This window comes from Centruroides vittatus, unplaced genomic scaffold (assembly GCF_030686945.1).
Source record: "Centruroides vittatus isolate TY-2023 unplaced genomic scaffold, ASM3068694v2 scaffold_435, whole genome shotgun sequence".
NCBI classification, from domain to species: Eukaryota; Metazoa; Arthropoda; class Arachnida; order Scorpiones; family Buthidae; genus Centruroides; species Centruroides vittatus.
Window position 1 is genome coordinate 3323161 of NW_027122708.1, and position 19191 is coordinate 3342351.

At 26.7% G+C, this 19191-nt stretch overlaps 1 protein-coding gene across 1 annotated transcript in view; it reads left to right on the plus strand.

The window, feature by feature from the left end:
* Positions 1 to 19191, plus strand: part of nrv3 (nervana 3) — a 34194-nt gene that overhangs the window by 3887 nt on the left and 11116 nt on the right. Inside the window, exon 2 of the mRNA XM_067287222.1 lies at positions 14842 to 14982. Within this exon, the coding sequence (XP_067143323.1) occupies positions 14842 to 14982 (141 nt within the window). The remainder of the gene's footprint in view (positions 1 to 14841; positions 14983 to 19191) is intronic.

The following is a 19191-nucleotide window of genomic DNA, read 5'->3' on the forward strand; positions in this document are numbered from 1 at the left end:
ATTTTTATTAAGTAAAGACTTGTTAATAATGCTTTGACCACCTTGAGATTCTTCAGGCTGATTATAAGAAGTTCCACTTCACTACCTATCATAAAATGAGTATAATCTTATTTCATTCCTGTACAGTTGATGATGATTTAACCAAGGATGTAGTAAAGAAAACATCTACATTATTTCAAATGTTAATTGCATTAAAGTTTAATGAATATTAATATTTTCTTGTAAATGTCTTTAGCATATTTCAGTTAATATTTTTTTATTGAAATATTTAAATAACCTAATTTTTAGACACTTGTTATCAAATATTAATTACTAATAAAGCTAGTTTTGTTTCTAACTTGATGAATGTTAATTTTTATAGTCAGCATTCAGTTGTTTTCTTTTGTCAATATAACTTTTTAATTTAAAAAAAAAATTAATAAAAAGCAAAATTTAATCTCAGTTTAATATTAAAAAACTCAAACATTTTCAATAAAGTTTTGAAATTTTTTAAGCTTTCTATAGTTACTAAAATAACTTGACTAATACTGTATTTTGGTCATAAAACATTAGTCATATATTGTTTTTAATATGTAAGTTTTATATAATTCTGTAAATTTTAAAATATTAGCTCTTCTAAGGAAAATACAGTAAAAAAGTATTTTAAATAAAATAAGTTCAATTTAAAGATTTCCAAATTATATTTGATATTTAAGATCCAAGTTATTAGAATCAATATGGTTATTACGATATTAATAACCATGTATGTTTTTGTATTAATTCACTGCAATGTTGATTATAAGAAATGTATGTAGATCAAAATTTTAAATCTAATTCAGCAGGTATGTTTAGAAAATTTGCTTACTTGTAATTGACTTTTTATTTTTGATAACTTTTTTTTTAGAAGTAATCTTTTAGATTTAAGAATAATTTTTTTTCATTTGGCAAAAAGTAATTATAAGCATGGGACTTAAACTAGACACACAAATTTCTATATTGATTATTAAAATTACTACAACTCAAAATACCTAGTTTGATTTTTAAAAAAAATGCATGTATAATCCTAATTTATTTAAACTTGCTGAAAAATCTTGGAATTAAGTTGAAAAATTGAACATTTTGAAATAAAACAGTATAAAATTCTATTCATGTTTTTGTTTACCATAACAGTTGTAGAGAATTTTTTAAACTCTAGCACCGCTGTAGTATATGTAATGAAAAATTAATGTATAACATATTGATAGATGCATTTAAAATTTTGCATTTTATCTATTCTAAATTTTTGGCCTCTATAATCTTAATATTTATTTACAGCTATTTGGAATAAATTATTGAATGAATAATAATGCACACAATGCTTATTAGTGCTTATTCAGATTTTAAATCTACAAAAAAAAGTTATTGGGCAAAGTTTAAAAACAAGTAATTTAGAGTTTAGAATACTTGGCTACTTTAAATCTATCTTGGCATTAGCTTATAATTAAAACATTCAATAAAAAATAATTTTCAGATTAAATATTATGAATAGTCCTTTAAGGCTAAATGAACAAAAATGTATTTAGTTTTGAAAATAAATTTTGTATTTTGATTTATAATAATAAATTCTATTAAAATATAGAATTGACTTTTATATAAAAATTAAAAAACAATTGCCTTAATGTTTCTGAAAACATTCTGAAATAAGTAATAGATACGATGTCATAAATTATTTTATAAAAGTTTAAATTTCTTAGCCTCAATAGGTTTTATTTTAAATTAATTTATCAAAGTTTTATTATGTAAACTACTAGAATTTTGAATTTGCTATTTATTTTAAATATTACTGTATAATTATACAACAAATAGGATCAAATAGTTTTTTTTTTCCAACTATATCATCTGTTTGTGTATTTAATAATTTCAGAAATGTGGGAATTTAATTATTTTTTCTAATTAACAGATTTTTTTTAATATAAACAATTTTCAATTTTATGATTTACATTAATCTTTACATATCATTTTATTATTTCTGTTGTGGATTCAATAATTTATTTTAACATGTAATATATTTAAACTTTATTCTAATATATTATATTTTGATTTTTTTTTCTAAATTTATTTTAAGAATTATTAAATAATAATGTTTTTTTTTAAAATTAAAACATTATATTATCTTAAAGTACAATAACATGAAATATTGTAGTTTTATACTTTATCTGAAGCTTAATAGATTATATTTATAAATTTTATAAATGCCCTTGAACATCATTTTAAAAATATAGGCTTGCATTTACATTACAGTTGAATACTCTCTCTAAACTCAGGACTGAATAGAGTTTCCTCATTAAAGTTCAATTGTATTCTTGTTACTGTAAAGCCTTCCTGTACAGGTACTTCCATGGCCTACAAACTCGTTCTTTTTTTAAATGATATTTTTAGCTTCAACATTGGCAAGAATCATAATTTTGTATAAGCTATGGCATTGCTGTAAGTGGAGAGAACTAGGAAAGTGCTTTATATATTATGAAAGTTGTCATTTACAATGAAATGTTTTGTAACATTTAATTTTCATCTAATTTGTTGTTTAAATCATATTAAGTTGCTCTTTTAAATTAATTATCCTATTTAAGTGCACATATAATATTTTAAATTCAATACAAATTTAAATATTTAAAATTTGTTTATATTTTATAACCTATTATTTTTGAATATTAAAATATTTTCTATAGATACATATTGAAATAATAGTCTCAAAAATTATTTTTCTAAGTAGCTTTGATAGCATATATTTTTGTTCTATTTCAAAATGAGAAAACATTAGTGTTTCCAGTATAAAAAGAAAAATCTGAAAATTACATGAGAACATTGAGATATAAAAATCATTAAATATAGTTTTACTTTTAACTACCTAACAAATATTTTTAATAAATTTGATATTGGTAATCATTTTTATAACCATCTCAAAGAAATTCTTTAGTAAGGCTGCTTAAAGATCAAATCCAGAAAATTTCAAATGTTTTTCCAAGATCTATAGTTTTTCTAAAAATAAGAATACAAACAAAAACTTAGGATTTAAAATATTTAGAATTTAAAGTTTTTGTTTGTATTCTGTTTTTTTTACATAAAAAATTCAGAATTTATAATAAACATTTTTCTGGATTTCAAATACAATACTTTTTTAGTCCTATTTACAAGGATAAAACAGTAAATAAAAATATATCTATATATAACATCTATAATTTTTATTGGTATATGTAATTTAAGAAATTTTAAATCTAAATAAGTCAAATACTGAATGTTGTTGTTGAACAAAGTATATAATAATTTTCTCTATAGAAAAGTCTTTTTATTAAAAATAAGCTATTAAAGAGGTTGCAGCTGACATTCTCAACACCAAAATGTGTACGTCAGACATTCAGTGCCACCTTCCTGTGAGCCTAGAAGTTTGACAATGGCATTTGGAACGTCGAGCACGATTCCACTGATGTTCCATACGAATATGAAGGCTTTTCAAGAAAGCTTTTCACTTTTGTATATCCGTGTATTAAATCAATGCAATGTGATTGAATCAGTGATTTTGATTTGTTTTGCTTATTATTCAGTTTAGAGAATGCTATTGTGATAGTACTGAAGAATGAAATGAAAATATTAGATAAAAAGATTCTGAACTTTGGAAAAATCTTTCTCTGTACACTTTGTGGTAATAAGGAATTTAATATTTGGGAAAAAAATGTTAATCTGTCTGTATTGAAATTAATTTCAATGTAAAACAAACCTGTTAAGTGGGCTTTCAATTGCCCACTTAAGCCATTAGATTTGTTCATTTTTAACAAATTTTATGTAGATTACAAAACGAACAGATTCAATGGATTATTGTTAGTCATTTTGTTACTGAAACAACATATTTTAGCATTAATATGATGGTAAATGATACTCTATTTCCATAACATCCTCTTCTCAGAGTTGTATGATCCTCATCTCTATCTGAAATTGCAATGATATAAAGATAATCTTTCCTCTGTGCATTTCTTGATATTGATAAATGTATAAAATATATTATAATTTAAAAGTATATGCAGATATCCCACAGAATTGCACTTTGGTTTTTTATTTTCCAAGTAAATTCTCTTGATTTTTAATATCAAAACTTTAAAAATTATATATCACTGTTTTTCATCCAACATTTATATAAGAAAACGTAAGTAAAGTTACTGAAATATATAACTACCTAGTGTATCTCTATTTAACACTGGATAGTGCTAAAGAGCAGTCTAAATCCATCCAAATCTGGTATGATATTTCAAGACATGCAGAAGACATTTCTGTAGAAAGTATTTAGTACTAAAACTCATAAATATATACTAAACAACAAAAAATTTTCCTTGCATAAGCAAACATGTTATAGCCTAGTTCTAAATATTAAAGTGGCCACAATTGTTGAAAATCATTTTTCAGTTATAATGCCATTTTGCTAGAATGCACAGAAGCTGTTATGAAAATAATACTGCAACTGTACTTTAGTACTTTAACTGTTATATAAGCACTTATTCCAAGAATCATTGACTCTAAATCACTTAATTTGAGAAAACTGGACATCTGGAAGTTTAACCTGGATTGAAAGTGTAAACCCATTATTTTACAGGTTGAAAGTGTTATAATTGTTGAACAGTCAATGGATAATATGCAGACTTCAATAGTGCAAATGCAGCATAAAAGAAGCTGAGTGTATCCCATGACAGTGTGGAAGATACTGAGTAAGTTGGTGTTGTGATCCATATAAAATCAGTCACAACTGACTTTTGTTTTGTATTGCTCTTCCTTACCAGAATGGAAGAGCTATTGTGGCCATAGAAGATCCTGAAGAGAAGAGTCACATTTTCATGTCAGTGGAGCAATAAACACTTGTACATAACTCAGGACAACTTTTTATGGTCCAAATATTTTCTAGTGGACAGATTCCACTACACTGCTTAGACAAGTGCAGTGTACTGGAATCTGTCTACTGTACAATCTGCTGAAAATCTGTTAGTCTGGTATGAATTCACTTCCATTTATGGCTGTGAATCCATACCAGACTAATTTTACACTAAATCCTTGGACCATTCTTCAAAGAAGCTGGGCCTTGATGGTCTTGTGATAAACTTCAGCCTAGAAATACCAAGAGATGCTTAAACTTTCATACTTCATCTGCATTATGATGCAAGTGATGATATCTTCAACACTTAACTTACAAGATGGTTTCTGCAACATTTCACTGATTGACCAGTTATGCATTTCCCATTGCCTTGCTTTTTATCTTGTTCTCCAGATCTTTAATCTGTATAATATTTGGTTGTGGGGACACCTAAAAAGTGTGGTTATGAAGGACATGTTGCAAATTTGACAGCATTGAATGACAGTATCATTGCATGCGATAAGCAACATAGATGATCAGTTACAGCTGTCTGTTCTACACTCTTCATTGCCTTCAGGTTTTAAGTAATGGAAAACAGGCTTTCAATTTGGCATTTTCACTCAGTTTGATTTTCAGGAACAGATTACTTGACATTGTCTGTAAAATCTTTAAAACAAAAGAATTTATTCAAAGTAACTCAAGAAAACATTCACTTTCTCTGGTCTTGGATCTTGTCCTTCATAGTCATTTTACTAGTCATTTTTTATATTTTATCAAATTCATTCTGACAACAATCTTATCAATTTTTTTTGCTATTTTATTATTTTTCATTTCTATTTTTCTTATCAAGCAATTTGATACTGTACTTGCCATTACTTATTATGGTTTAAGTTTTCTTTCATTAGAAGTAGCTTAGCTTTAAAAAATGTCATTACAAAAATGAGTTCACTAAATGCATATATGATAGAAAAATGATCACAAAACTATATTAAATGATGTACAAAGACTAAAAAAATCTTTAATAACTTTGATTCCAATTATCAAATTTATTACCTGATTTTTAAAATATTCAATATGAATTGTTCTGTAAAGCATATCTAAATCATTAAATGTGAAAATTTTAAACAGAATGAATAGAAATAAGTCTAGTTTTAACTAACAATAAATGATATAAAATTGAATTTCAATTTTATATCATTTATTGTTGTTCTATTACAAAATATGGAAAAACTAGTAGACCCAACATCTTAAATAATTGGAATATTTTGAGCATTATGCAAGAATGTAAAAAGACATGAAAATATGCATTAATATTAGCAAACAAGCTTGCTTCATATAAACAAAAAACTACATTAGAATTCTTTATATTTTCAGGGTCAAATAATTCAGATAAATGGAAGAAAATCTACTGATAAGATCCAAACATTCTTTCTATAAAAATATGAACACAATGATTTTGAATTAAAGCATGCTTTTTGTTTATAAATAAAAGTGAGCTTAACATTTTTTAGATATAATGGAAATGGAAAAATTTGGAATAATTTTTTATCTACTGTGAGATTTGAAGAATGTGTTATTGTTTATGCTTACTGATCAATGGCTAAAGCTGGAAAATTAAATTTTGATGGTAATATTATATATCAATACGAATACTTGATATTTTACATTGTACAGTACATTTGAAACTAAATGTTAGAATAACTTAAAGGAAAGCAGCAGCTAATTTTTAGTGGAGTAAATAATTACTGCTCTAAATTAACTCAGTCTTATATTTTGTCAGATTGTCACTTGAACAAAAGTAAAAGCAATAAGTGAGCCCTTAAATCTGCTTAGAAAAAGCTTAAAACTACACTATTTGGATGACTTTCTACAGTAATAGACACAATAAGTTTTTAAATATTTCTAGATTAGTGTAAAATTTCTCACGGAAAAAATTTGACGGTTTTGTTAGATTACTGAGAATAATTCAGATCTTTTGAATAACATCATTAAAAAAAATTATTTTTGTTGATTCGTTGAAATTGAGGAATATGAAAATATTTACTCGGGTTTGTTAAATCCAGGAATTTAATTTAGGGGGTGTTTCGTGTGAATATCGATATCTAAAATCAATTATTTTCAGTATCAAGAAAAGAAAACAGCAAATTTTACACAACTAATTAAGTTTTTAAACTAGCTAGAATTTTAATTCAAATGTACGAAGTAGAATAATTATTAAAAATTTGTGTCACTTTCACAGTATCAGATCTGATAATACTAGCTATTTCGTTTTCGTATCAGTTGCTTTGTTCTGGAGGTGGTAAATCCAGTTTCGTTTCTGGAACTGTTCCGTTGGAATCGATAATGAGGGCCCGTATTTTCTACAAAACGCTTATTAGCGAGGTTGAGGCCGAAGTTTTAAACGCGAAAACGTGTACGTCGGACGTTCAGCGCCGCTTTCCTGTAAGCCTAGAAGTTTGACAATGGTGTTTGGAAAGTCAGTGGAATCATGCTCGACATTCCAAACGCCATTGTCAAACTTCTAGGCTTACAGGAAAGCGGCGCTGAACGTCCGACGTACACGTTTTTGCGTTTAAGGGTCGATTTACACACAGCAGTGACGTGCCGGCACAGTGCAGTAAGCGTCGATAAATATCACACACAGCCAATTAGAATTTCACGTACGACACTTGTATGATTGACTGAATACAGATCACGTGTCGTAGATGAAACTCTGATTGGCTATGTGTGATATTTATCGATGTTAATACACCAAACGGTCACTGTGCCGTCACGTCACTGTGTGTAAATCGACCCTAAAACTTCGGCCTCAACCTCGCTATTATAGAACTCTCTGACAAACGTGGCAACTGTGAAAGTATAAGTCTCTGTGAAAGAGAACCCAATTATCGACTACCATTAAACAATCGTGCGACTCGCTAGTCGCGACTATTGGGTGAGCAGTCCTGTGATTATTATTTTCATGTAAACAAAGGTCTAATAAAATTGTTCTCTACTTGTCATGGAAAAACAAACTTTATTTTCATATATGAATTTTGCTTTACTTGTTTCTACACGTCGTAATAAAAAATATCAATCCAAAACAGATTTAAACGGTCGACTAATGGTGCCTTTACTCGAAGATTAATTTTATATATTGATATATACAGTATATGTAGGGTATATTGTGTGTGAATACTAGTAAAATTAGTGATTTTTATCAAAATTGTATTGTCAATATTAAAAGCAAATATATACTTATTGATAATGTTTCTAAGAATAATGATACTTATCTGTTGATAAATATTTGCAATAGATATCAAAATCGAACATTCAATCAATTCAACAGATACTCTATTTGTATCTTATCATATTTGAACAAATCTGTTAGAAAGCTGTCGAGTTTGATGTATAAATAGCATAATAATTCATCTGAATGCTTTAGATTAATCATGGGCAGTCTGCGCTCTCCCGGCTGTTGTCAACGTAATTTCGTTTTTTGTCTTGTACCATTCTGCAATCTTAATGAAACTGATATTCGTGACGAAGGACATTCAAACTAAATTTGACTAGTGAAAAGATGAAAATAAACTACATGTATCAAATATATGTGATATAGTAATATGTTGTACTAGCAGTTATGTTACGCAACAGACCTAAAGCCTGCAACCCCATGAGAAAAACATGTATGCGGCCCGCCAGAAGCTTATTAAGTTCTCTTGCGGCCCGTATACAGAAAGTTTCTCGTCACTTCCCTAGAATATATAATATATAATAGTCCTATATAATGATTTGATATAATGCCATAATAATTATGAAATTTGTTTTAAAATTATAATAAATTTTAATTCTTAGATTCATTTATAAGCCAATAAATTTTAACGCGTTTGTTTAATGCTCTTTTTTTAAAAATAAAATTATGAAATTCCTTAATTAAAAAAATAATTGTTGTTGTACAGTATAAATTATGATTTATTTAGCATTAAAAATTAAAACTATAACATCTAAGATTTTTCCGAAAAGTTTACAGATTATCTGAATTAAGATTTTCTCTATGCATATTACACAATTCTATTACATTGAACAAATAAAAATTAGTATTTTTCTTTTGGCAGAAGGCCAAGAAGAAACAGAGCAGAAATATAAACTGCCCTTTGAGATCTTTTGACAAATTCCATCTCGCCTTTGATTCTCTCGAGTTTTGTTCTACACGAAACATTTGCAACTACTTGAGAATGAATGTGTTTCGGGAAATAGTAAAATCTTTGCTTCTGCACGTTATATACAGCACATAAAATTGGGTCAAACGAGTGGAGTTGACTATTTAATTTTACTCGATGAGAATAAACTTTCGCTAAATTATTCATATCGTTTACATTAATATAGTTAGTTATTAAAATTTACAGATGTGTTTAATTTTTAGTATAGAAGACTCTAAATTATAAACTGCATGTTGATTTATTTACGTATTGACGACAAAATTTGTGTCTAGTGTTTGTACTTCTACTCATTCGAAAATTAAATCATAGGGCAAAGACATTTTCTAATAAATAGAGAATGTACTTTAAGTATAAACAAATTAAACAATGATGAATTGAATGTATATAAATTGAAACTTTATACTACAATTAATAAAAGGTATGAGAAATATATTAATACATTATTTTAAAAACACGCATGTTGTATATCGGATGATATATTGTTTAATTTGACTATGGATCATTTGTTATCGTATCTATTTATAATTTAACATCGATTAAGAAGCTTGTAAAAATTCTAATGCAGCTAACATAAATGAAATTTTTTTTATACTCAAATACTGATGTAATTCGGCGCACAGTTCAAGTACTGTACTGTAATTGTTACGTCAGAAACCGGTTGAACGAGTCAGTCTGAACCAGTCTGTAATTGACCGCAGCTTACTGGGAAATCGGTCTCTGGGAACAAAAGCATACTGCTATTTTCAATTATATTTTCGTAGGGTATTGAAAATGCCAATTGTTTTATTTCTCACCGGGATACTTTGTATTATTTTGTAAATTATTGCATATGTTAATTTTAATTTTTAAAATTTTAGAAGGGAAAGATGCGAAAATAATAATAGATACTTAATCAGGTTTTAACAATTTTTAAACGTCAAATTAAAGTAATATTACAATATCTTAATATTGCAATTTAAATTAAAAATAAATTTACAAGATAACTTAAAAAGATTCTAATTAAAACTAATCTTTGTTAATGCTATTTTGGGAAAATGAAGATAAACTATTTTTTAAAAAAAGCAACGCGGTGGTTTAAACTTGCTCATCGAATTAAGCCCGATATCACGCTCAAATCGGATTTATATTCATTCATAAAATTCGATTTTAAATAAATGCATTTTTTCTTAATTATTTTTTATAACCAAATTGAGATGTTTTGTTAAATTTTTTTAATCAAATTTTTATAGAAAATTGTTCTCTCTATAAAAATTCTTCATTTTTAAATTTCTTTAATTGGATTACTTGCAACAACTTGGCTTTGTGCCAAATTCAATTTTTCCTGTTGAGATACTTTTCTCCTTGGTATTTTATTGCTTAAAATAAAGCTTTTTATAGTAGTTTTGGCCAGGCCTTTTACACTATTTTAGTATAAAAATCTTTGCCCTTTCAGTAAATAAATTCATTTAAAAAAATTATTGACTTTTCCCAAGTAGTAATGTGATCTGAATTGAATATTTATATACAGTTATGAATACATGTTGAATGAGAATATTTGGAAAAAGTTTTGAATACTGTAAATTAAAATTTTTTATTACAAACGGCATTATTAATGATTAAAGGTTACAGTTAATGTCAGTTTAAAAAAATATAATCAAATAAACAGATATTTCTAAATAATAAATTTATTGATAAATTCTCTGAAAGATTTGATTTTTAATTATTTTAACTTGACTAAAAACTGAATTTTACATTTGTGAAAATTAATGTTAACAGTAAAGAGCAAATAAAGGCCAATTAAAATAGCATTATACCTAGCTGAGTATAATGTTGTTTCACTTGATCTCCTAGCTTTCTTACCTTGAAACATTAAAGATGAATGGACCTCAAAAAAAATTAAGAAATTCGTCATCTTATATTTATGGAGAATTTAATGTCTCCATAGGTTTTGTATAGGTTATATTTTTTCTCTTTTGAATGACATCAAATTTATATCATTATACAAAATCTTAATAAGGTGAAGTTTAGACTTTTGAAATGTTAGCAGTCAAGTTCAGAAAAGAATGTTTTATTCTACATGTTCAGATAATTCAGTTAGTAAATTTTAAGTAAAATAAACTTATCTTCAGTAATTATTAACACAGTAATATAATTTAACATTTGATTGACTAATTTTGTAATTTTACTGATATTTATAAACTCATTTTTGCCTCTCTTAATTCTCAGTTGAGAAGATTTAGTATTTTTGTCAATAGAACTTTTTAATTCATTATCTAAAATTTTATATCTTAAACCACTCACTTTTATTTCCATTTTATGTACAAATAAATTAACCTATTTTAAGAGTGTTGTAGCATAAAATCCTTAAAATTTTTAAAAATTAATATAATTAAGTGTTCAAAATCATTACACACCTATATAATGTAAAAGCACAGTGATACAATAAATTATTTTAAAAAGGTAGGATTCAAACATTATATTACCATTTTTTAGAGAAGAAAATTTTATATCAAACTCAATTTAATTTTCTCAATCTTGCAACAAACATTTTCATGAAGTACAGGTTGATCAAAAAGTCATTGTACTTCTACATTATATAGGTGCAAAATGATATTTGCAACACTTATATTAATTTTTAAAATTTTAAATAAAAATTCTTTTAAAATAGGCAAATAAATTACAGTTGAAAAATTTGAGTCCATTTTTCAGTTGTGGACAATGTTTTCTGTTTATTTAAGCAGAAAATTTTAAGAACATTTTATATGGAAAAAAGTTACATCTCTAATGAGGGAAAAAAATTGGGATTTGAAGTTAAAATTCTTATTCAAGAACTTCTTTGCAAGGTTCTAATGTATAATGTAAAAAATGGGATCATACTTTGAAGAGCAGTATAATAATCTTAGTTAAATAATATTTTAAATATAATCTATTCAAGTATGAAAAAACTTTATTAAATGTAGTATTTCTCTGTATTTTAGTTAACATTTAACTGTAGTATTTGATTGTGTTATTTATATTAATGACCTGATTGTATTAGTTATTAATGGGTGATCTTGTTTCAAGTAACTCTAACTGTTCTGAGTTTATTTAAAATTATTTGTTTTTAGTAAACTGATCAGTTTTTTGTATGGCAAATGTGGGACACTTTGTTCCTGAGTCTGTGCTCATCCTCCTTACTAGACCACTTGCATATGTCACAGATAAAAATAAGAGGCCTGGTGGCCTTCCTAATGTATGGGCATTCTGGGCAGTTTCTCAGCCTCATGAGCATAAGGGCCACATGCTAATCTAGTTAATGAAAATTGATATCTCCTTGCATTGCACAGAAAAAATAATTTTGGACAATTTGAAATCTGTTTTCCCAATTTTGAAATTGTACTTAATCATATGCATGATGGTGACCAACTATGCAGGAAAAATTCATTTTCAAAACAAACACAAAAAATTAACTTCACAGCACAACTGTGCAATGTTTGAATTGACTTTTTTACTCGTGTGGAAAAAACATCTTTAAGACTATTTGCTTCAAGCCAATTATAAAGCAATTCTCTGCAAAAACATTTTGCATCAAAAAATCATAATTTCTGTCTGTATGATTTAACAATTAAGCATTATTTATATATTAAAATTGTTTTTCAAGGCTCATATTATATTCAAATGTTTCTGTTGATTAATGTTTTTTGTATGGCATGCTTTTTAACATTTAAACATTTTGCTGGAAGTACTAATAAATGTGTTTAATTTTATCAATACTCAACCACTCACAGGAATAAAAATATATGTAGGTAGAGCACTGCTTTGCCCAGGGCCTATAATAATGTTATGGCAGCCATAAAAGCACAATGTAATGGTAAAATTGTATGGTTTTGAAATATGCTGCTTTTATTAATTATTTTTGTTTGCTGACAAATGACAACCCACCTGCATTGTTATATAGCAAGGATGTTTGCCATCAACCAGAAGGATGAGGATGTCAAAAATTTTATACATCTCTACATGCACAATAATAACAATTAATGAATGGTAGCAATTGTTTACTTGTAAATATGTGCACTTTGGAATCCTGCCTCTCTGTAAAAGAGAATTTTCCAGGATTATTCAAAATACAGGATATTTTTTTTTTCTGGGAAGTCCAGGAATGTGGGACATATTGGTATTCTGACAAACTGTCAGGACAATGGGATGTCTGGTCACTTTACTTAAAACAATTCGGAATTAAAAATGAAATTTTCCAGCATATGCATTGATTAAATTTTATTTGAGACAATTTAATTTCAAATGTTAAAATTAATATATATTTCCCCAGCCTTAAGAAATTCAGGAAATTGTCAGAATTTATACTAATTCTAAAAGCTGGTTTCCACATTACTGGAAAATACTCTAGAAACTGAAGTGGTCCTGCTCAGAAGTTTCCATCAACCAAAATCTAGATGGAAACATAGATTAAAAAATACTTCAACTTTCCATTTCTGTTAGCATCAACTGTCATGTTTTGACCAATAGAAAAACATTTACAGTTATGACATAGTAATGACATTTTCTTTTTGTATGGAAGGAAAATGAGACTATTTGAAAAGTGCAAGTGAAAAATCAGAATTCTTTTTAGATCTCAGGATGTATTCTTTCATCTATAATAAAATAGACCAAAAAAAAAAATAGATAACTAGAAAAGTGTGAGATCAACTATTGGAAACTGTGTTCCTATAGACTAAATTCTGTTTTTCACGATATCAACATATTAAAACTAAATAGAAAATGAAAGGGAATGGAATCTAGTTCCCATTTTTTTTTGTAATATGGAAACAGCCTTAAAGCTTCATTTTCAGTCATTGAACATTAAATTAAATTATAAACGTTTAAAATATTTGACTTTTAATCAGAATTATATTAAAATTTCCTTTTGAAACTTGATTCTTACAATTCAAATGTTGAGTTAGTTTTCATCAAATAGAAAGTAAAAGCAGCAATTGTATATTCATTAATTTATATGACTATTTATTTTTTGTTTTTAAAAGAACTTTTCATTTCTAAACTTTCAATTTTCATATTTTACATATGAAGTTTTTTAGTTAGTTATTAGAACAAATTAAATATTTTTCTGAAATAATTTAAATGAGTTTAGGCACAATAATAAATTGAATAAGCTTTAATTAAAAATCTTATATATACTTTTTTTAATCAAATAATTTTTACATTCCAACAAAAGTACTTGAATTGTGCAATTAAATTTTTATGAATAAAGGGAATTAAATGATTTGAGATTTAATTTATTTTAGTAATTCTATTGATAAAAATGCTAAACCATCTTGTAAAAATGTTGAATTACATGAAAAGCATTTTTAGATGCTGATAAACCTTAACTCAGTCAACTTAATTCTTTCAATTTTTACAACAGAACTATTAATGTTAGATTTCTTAATTTCGTTTATATTAAAATAAAATTGATTTTAAAAATTGCAATAATGCATTTTAATAAAACTTTATATTTTGACCTGTTAAAAAATTTTTAGAAAATCTTTTATTTTAAAAAAAAAACTGTTCCGTGGACATACTGTAAATGTAATAATATTTATCTTTTAAATTTTTTGGATTATTTATGAGAGAATTAAACTGTTGATCTCGGACGACAAGAATTAAATTTATAATAAAATTTCTATTTTACAATGAAATTTACTTAATTTTAAAAAATGCAAAAAAATTTTTATAGAAATAAGTTGTTACAATATAATCGTTCTGTATTTATTTTAAAAAAATTAGTATTATTTTATTACTAAATTTAAATACTAATATTCTTAATTTTTTTTTTTACAGTGAAAATTACAGTATTCTATATAATATTTTATTCCTGTTTGGCTGCCTTTTGGACTGTTATGCTCATTATATTTTATCAAACACTGAGCAGTAGTGAACCTAGATGGCAATTAGACAGTAGTAGAATTGGTTCAAGTCCTGGTAAGCTAAATTGATATTTTTGTTGTGTGTTTATTTAATTTCGCAGCATTTTAAATTTGTTTTAATTTAAAATTATTTAAACAACTTTACTCCAATTTAACTTTAACAATTTAACTTTACTCCATGACTATTGAATTGTTTGGAGCAATTTTGAGTAGTCAGATTTGGTAAAAATTTGTTCTTAACCTCAATACAAAATCTTAACTTTTATTGTGTGATAATGTTAATGTAATAACCAATGACAGTTTCATTATTGTAATACTGCTAAATATAGGAAATAAAGGTGTTGAAATATTATATGGTATTCTTTACCACTCTAATACATTTATTGTTGTTGAACTTTTACCAAGAAATTGGAGTAGATTTAAAAATTAAGGAACTTCTGTTGAAATTGGAGGGTTTGTGCATATAACCTGGGAATACTACTAAAAATATTCAGATTTAATTAGATTCATAAACACACTGGAAGAAATGTTTCCCTATTTATGACAATGTCTAAATAAGAAATAAAATATGGGGGAAAAATTTTTGAAAAGCATAATGATTTTTGATTTTTTTTTTCCCTCCTTTATTAATAACTTGTATTACTAATAAAGAATTGTTTTTGCTAATAACTTTTATATTGTTGTTTTCTTTGTTCTCTAAACAAATGCTTCATTTCAATAGCATAACCAGGGACAACCCAGAAGGGCCTGGTTTTTAGTAAATAAGTTAATTAAGTACAGAAAAAGATTTGAATGTGACAAATGCATTTATATAAAAGATTTGAGTTTACTCCATTCAGAGTACTAACGATTGTACTCTGAATGCAGAGTACATCCACAGTTGTACAGGGGTAAATGTAGGTTTGCATGTTCTAATTCGGGACCCCTAATATCAGTTCTAGTTACACTATTTCGTACACTATCTGGTCATACATTTTATTATTTAAAACAAAAAGAGGGAGGGATGGTTATCAAGTCAGCCAATGAATAATTAGTTGAGATTGTGTAATTGTCTAATACAATTAATCATTATCAAGTATTTTTTATTTTTAAATTTTAGTTTATATATAGTCTAACTTATAACAATAATTTTGCTTAGTATCTACTAATTAAATATATTTTATCTATCTACAGTCAAGTTATATGAAAATATTGAAAAATAAATAACAAATAATATCTTCAATCAAGGAGTTACTACTGTAAGTTTTAGTAGTCAGATTCAGTTTGTATACAAAGGGGGGGTGGAGGTTTTGTTTGTTTTTCCTTCTGTCACCGTTGGTTAGTAAGAAACACCACAATCCCCTTTTGGTTTATTCAGCATCCTAACAGGTGCAGAACATGATTGCACTACTGTAATAAGAAGAAATTAGTATGATTTTATATTCACATAATAAAGAATACCAGGATCTTACTTAGCATCCTGTTCATGTTACATTGTAGCAGGCCTGCATACTTGATATGCAAAATCCCAAGGAGAATTGCATAGTTGGCTGTATAATAGACTTAAAAATGATACAATTGGCATGTAAATAACAATTATGTTTATTGACCAAACAGGCTTTTTAAATTAAAAGTTCTTGGGCACTATGCAAACTCTCTTCCTCTGCTTCCTTAATGTTGCTGGCATGTTGCCTCTTATTCTCAGATGATCAATATAACTAACCTAACTTATCTGTAATAACTAGGATTGCCAACTGTCTGATTTTGAACTGAACACTCTGGTTTTATTGGTCTTGTCTTGTGTCCAGTTGAGAGGTTAAACCAAACAAACAAATTCATCTGAATAATGTACTGTAATAATTTTCTAATAACTTGGTTTGTATAATTGGGCTGCAATTTGAAAACATTGTAGATCTATAAATTCCCACTATCCATCTGTCTGGCCTTTCTTAATCTCGAGAACAGAATTAGATACATGAAAGTCAAGATCAGATATAGAAAGCTAAGGGACAGGAGGCCCTGATTAACTATATACAAACTTCTGATGCAAATCAGAAGTAATGTTATTTCACTTCAAAACGTTTTCCCTGAAAGGAGTTAAATAGATAACTGATGCAACTCCATTGCTAATGGAAAAGTATGATGTAAAGGGGCAAGACACTACAGTTGAGGTAGAGAACATATATTTTAAATTAAATAAATTTAAAAATATGATCACAATACAGGCTGCAAATTTTAACGATGTCACAATAAATAATTGTTTTGATTATACTCTATTTTTAAGTTCCTTGACATTAATTCAAGATGTTTTATATTTTTAAATGTAGAATGGGGATTATATGTTTTATTAGAGATTATGTACTGATTCCATTTTTAACAAATAGGCAGGATGATTTTAATATTTCTGGTGGTCACATTTCTCAAGTTAATTTATCACTTAATAATGTTAAAATTACTTCCACACAACATTCTTTTATGTGCAATGTAATTGCCAATTATTTCATATTTTGTTAATGTGATATAACAATTTACTTTTTCAAAAACGAAAAATTTCTATCAAAAATAGGTTAATTTTCAGCATCGTTTGCCTATCAGATATGATGATTGTTTATGAATTGAAGCTTATTCCTTAAACTTTTAGAAATACTGTATATATTATTAGTACCATACTAGAACATTTTCAGTTTAAATAAAAAAATTTCAGACTGAAAGCACAGATACAAAAAGCTAATGGTTTCTAACAAAATTGGATTTGTCACCATGATTATCCTGAATTATTGTTTATTAACAAAGTTATTTCTTTACACACCATTTTTTAATATTCATTACTTTTTAAATTTAAAGTTATTAAATTGTTTTTCCAATAGAATGATTTACTAATTACTCTGATTACTGAAAATTGTCACTTAATGACTAATCAATGGAAGAGCTGAGTAGTACAATTAATGATGAACAAACAATTATTTGGTATATATCTATCAAATTTTTGTTTTTTAGACATATTTTTAAGAAAGCAAATTGTTAATATTTTTTAAATATTTCAAGAAATCTTACAATGCTATTAAAATATATATATAAATTTTTTTCAAATTAAATTTTATCATTATTAGACATAAGTTTCTCTTAATTATTAACACTGTTATGATATTTTAATTGATTATGTAAGTGGAATGTTCTTGAATAACTTAACTCTGTCATACAGAAGATACTGCCATAGTGAAAAACATTATCATATTAGTGATTAAATCAACACCAAATAGCAATACTTGTTTCAGGAATAACAAAGCATTTCCTATGACAAGTTGGTAAGCATTATCAACCGTAACAATGTTTTTTGTGCCATTAAAAATTGCACTCTGGACCCACAGTGCAGGGGTAAAAATTAAACAGTTCAAAAACTTTCATTTGTATTATTTTCATCCTACATTCCCACAATTGCATATCTATTAAAAATTTCCATTTATTATACTTAAATTTGCTATTGAACACAAGTGTGGCTCGATTTAAATAATGTACTTCTTAAACACAATAACCATAAGATGAAACTTTAGGCTTCATAAAAATTCATGTATTTACAATATGTAACTTAAACATATACTGCAAGACCTCTTGGTTGCCATCCCAATCAGCATTTAGTTCTCTGATTTGTGTAAAATGAAGAGTTTGGCAGAAAATACAGGAAGATGCACCCACTCACATGTTATTTACTATATACTTCAGTTGTGCCCCGTATTGCAGTAAAAACATTTTTCAAGGGTTTCCATGAAAAAATTACTACAGCATGTACAGAACTCTTAAGCTTCACAAACTGTGCATAGGAATTTAACAATACCAAGTGTCTATTTAGCAGTTTAAACTAAATAGTTTGCATCTATTGGAGGATTTACAGTATATACTTTTCTGTAGTAAGTTTATTTCTTGGTTTTAAATAGGCTAGATTAGGTAGGTTGTGGGCCTCCTTTATTTTAAATAAAACTGTTACACTGAACTATTGCATTATTTTATTTTGGCCAGCAATCATAAAAGGTTGTAATGAAAACAATTGGTCTCCCCCACTTTTTCAAAATGTATGACTAGACAAGCTTGCAGTTTTTTTAATCAAAAATCTCACTATAACATGATAGTCATAAACACTTTTTCACTTTGAGAACTTAACTCAAGTATGGAGATGATTTCCAGTTCCTCTGAAATGAACTTAAAAGCTGCAGTTATTTTCTTTTTGTTGTTTCACAATTTTCCAGAACAAATACATCAGGTTCTGACTTTTGTCCTAATTCAATCTATT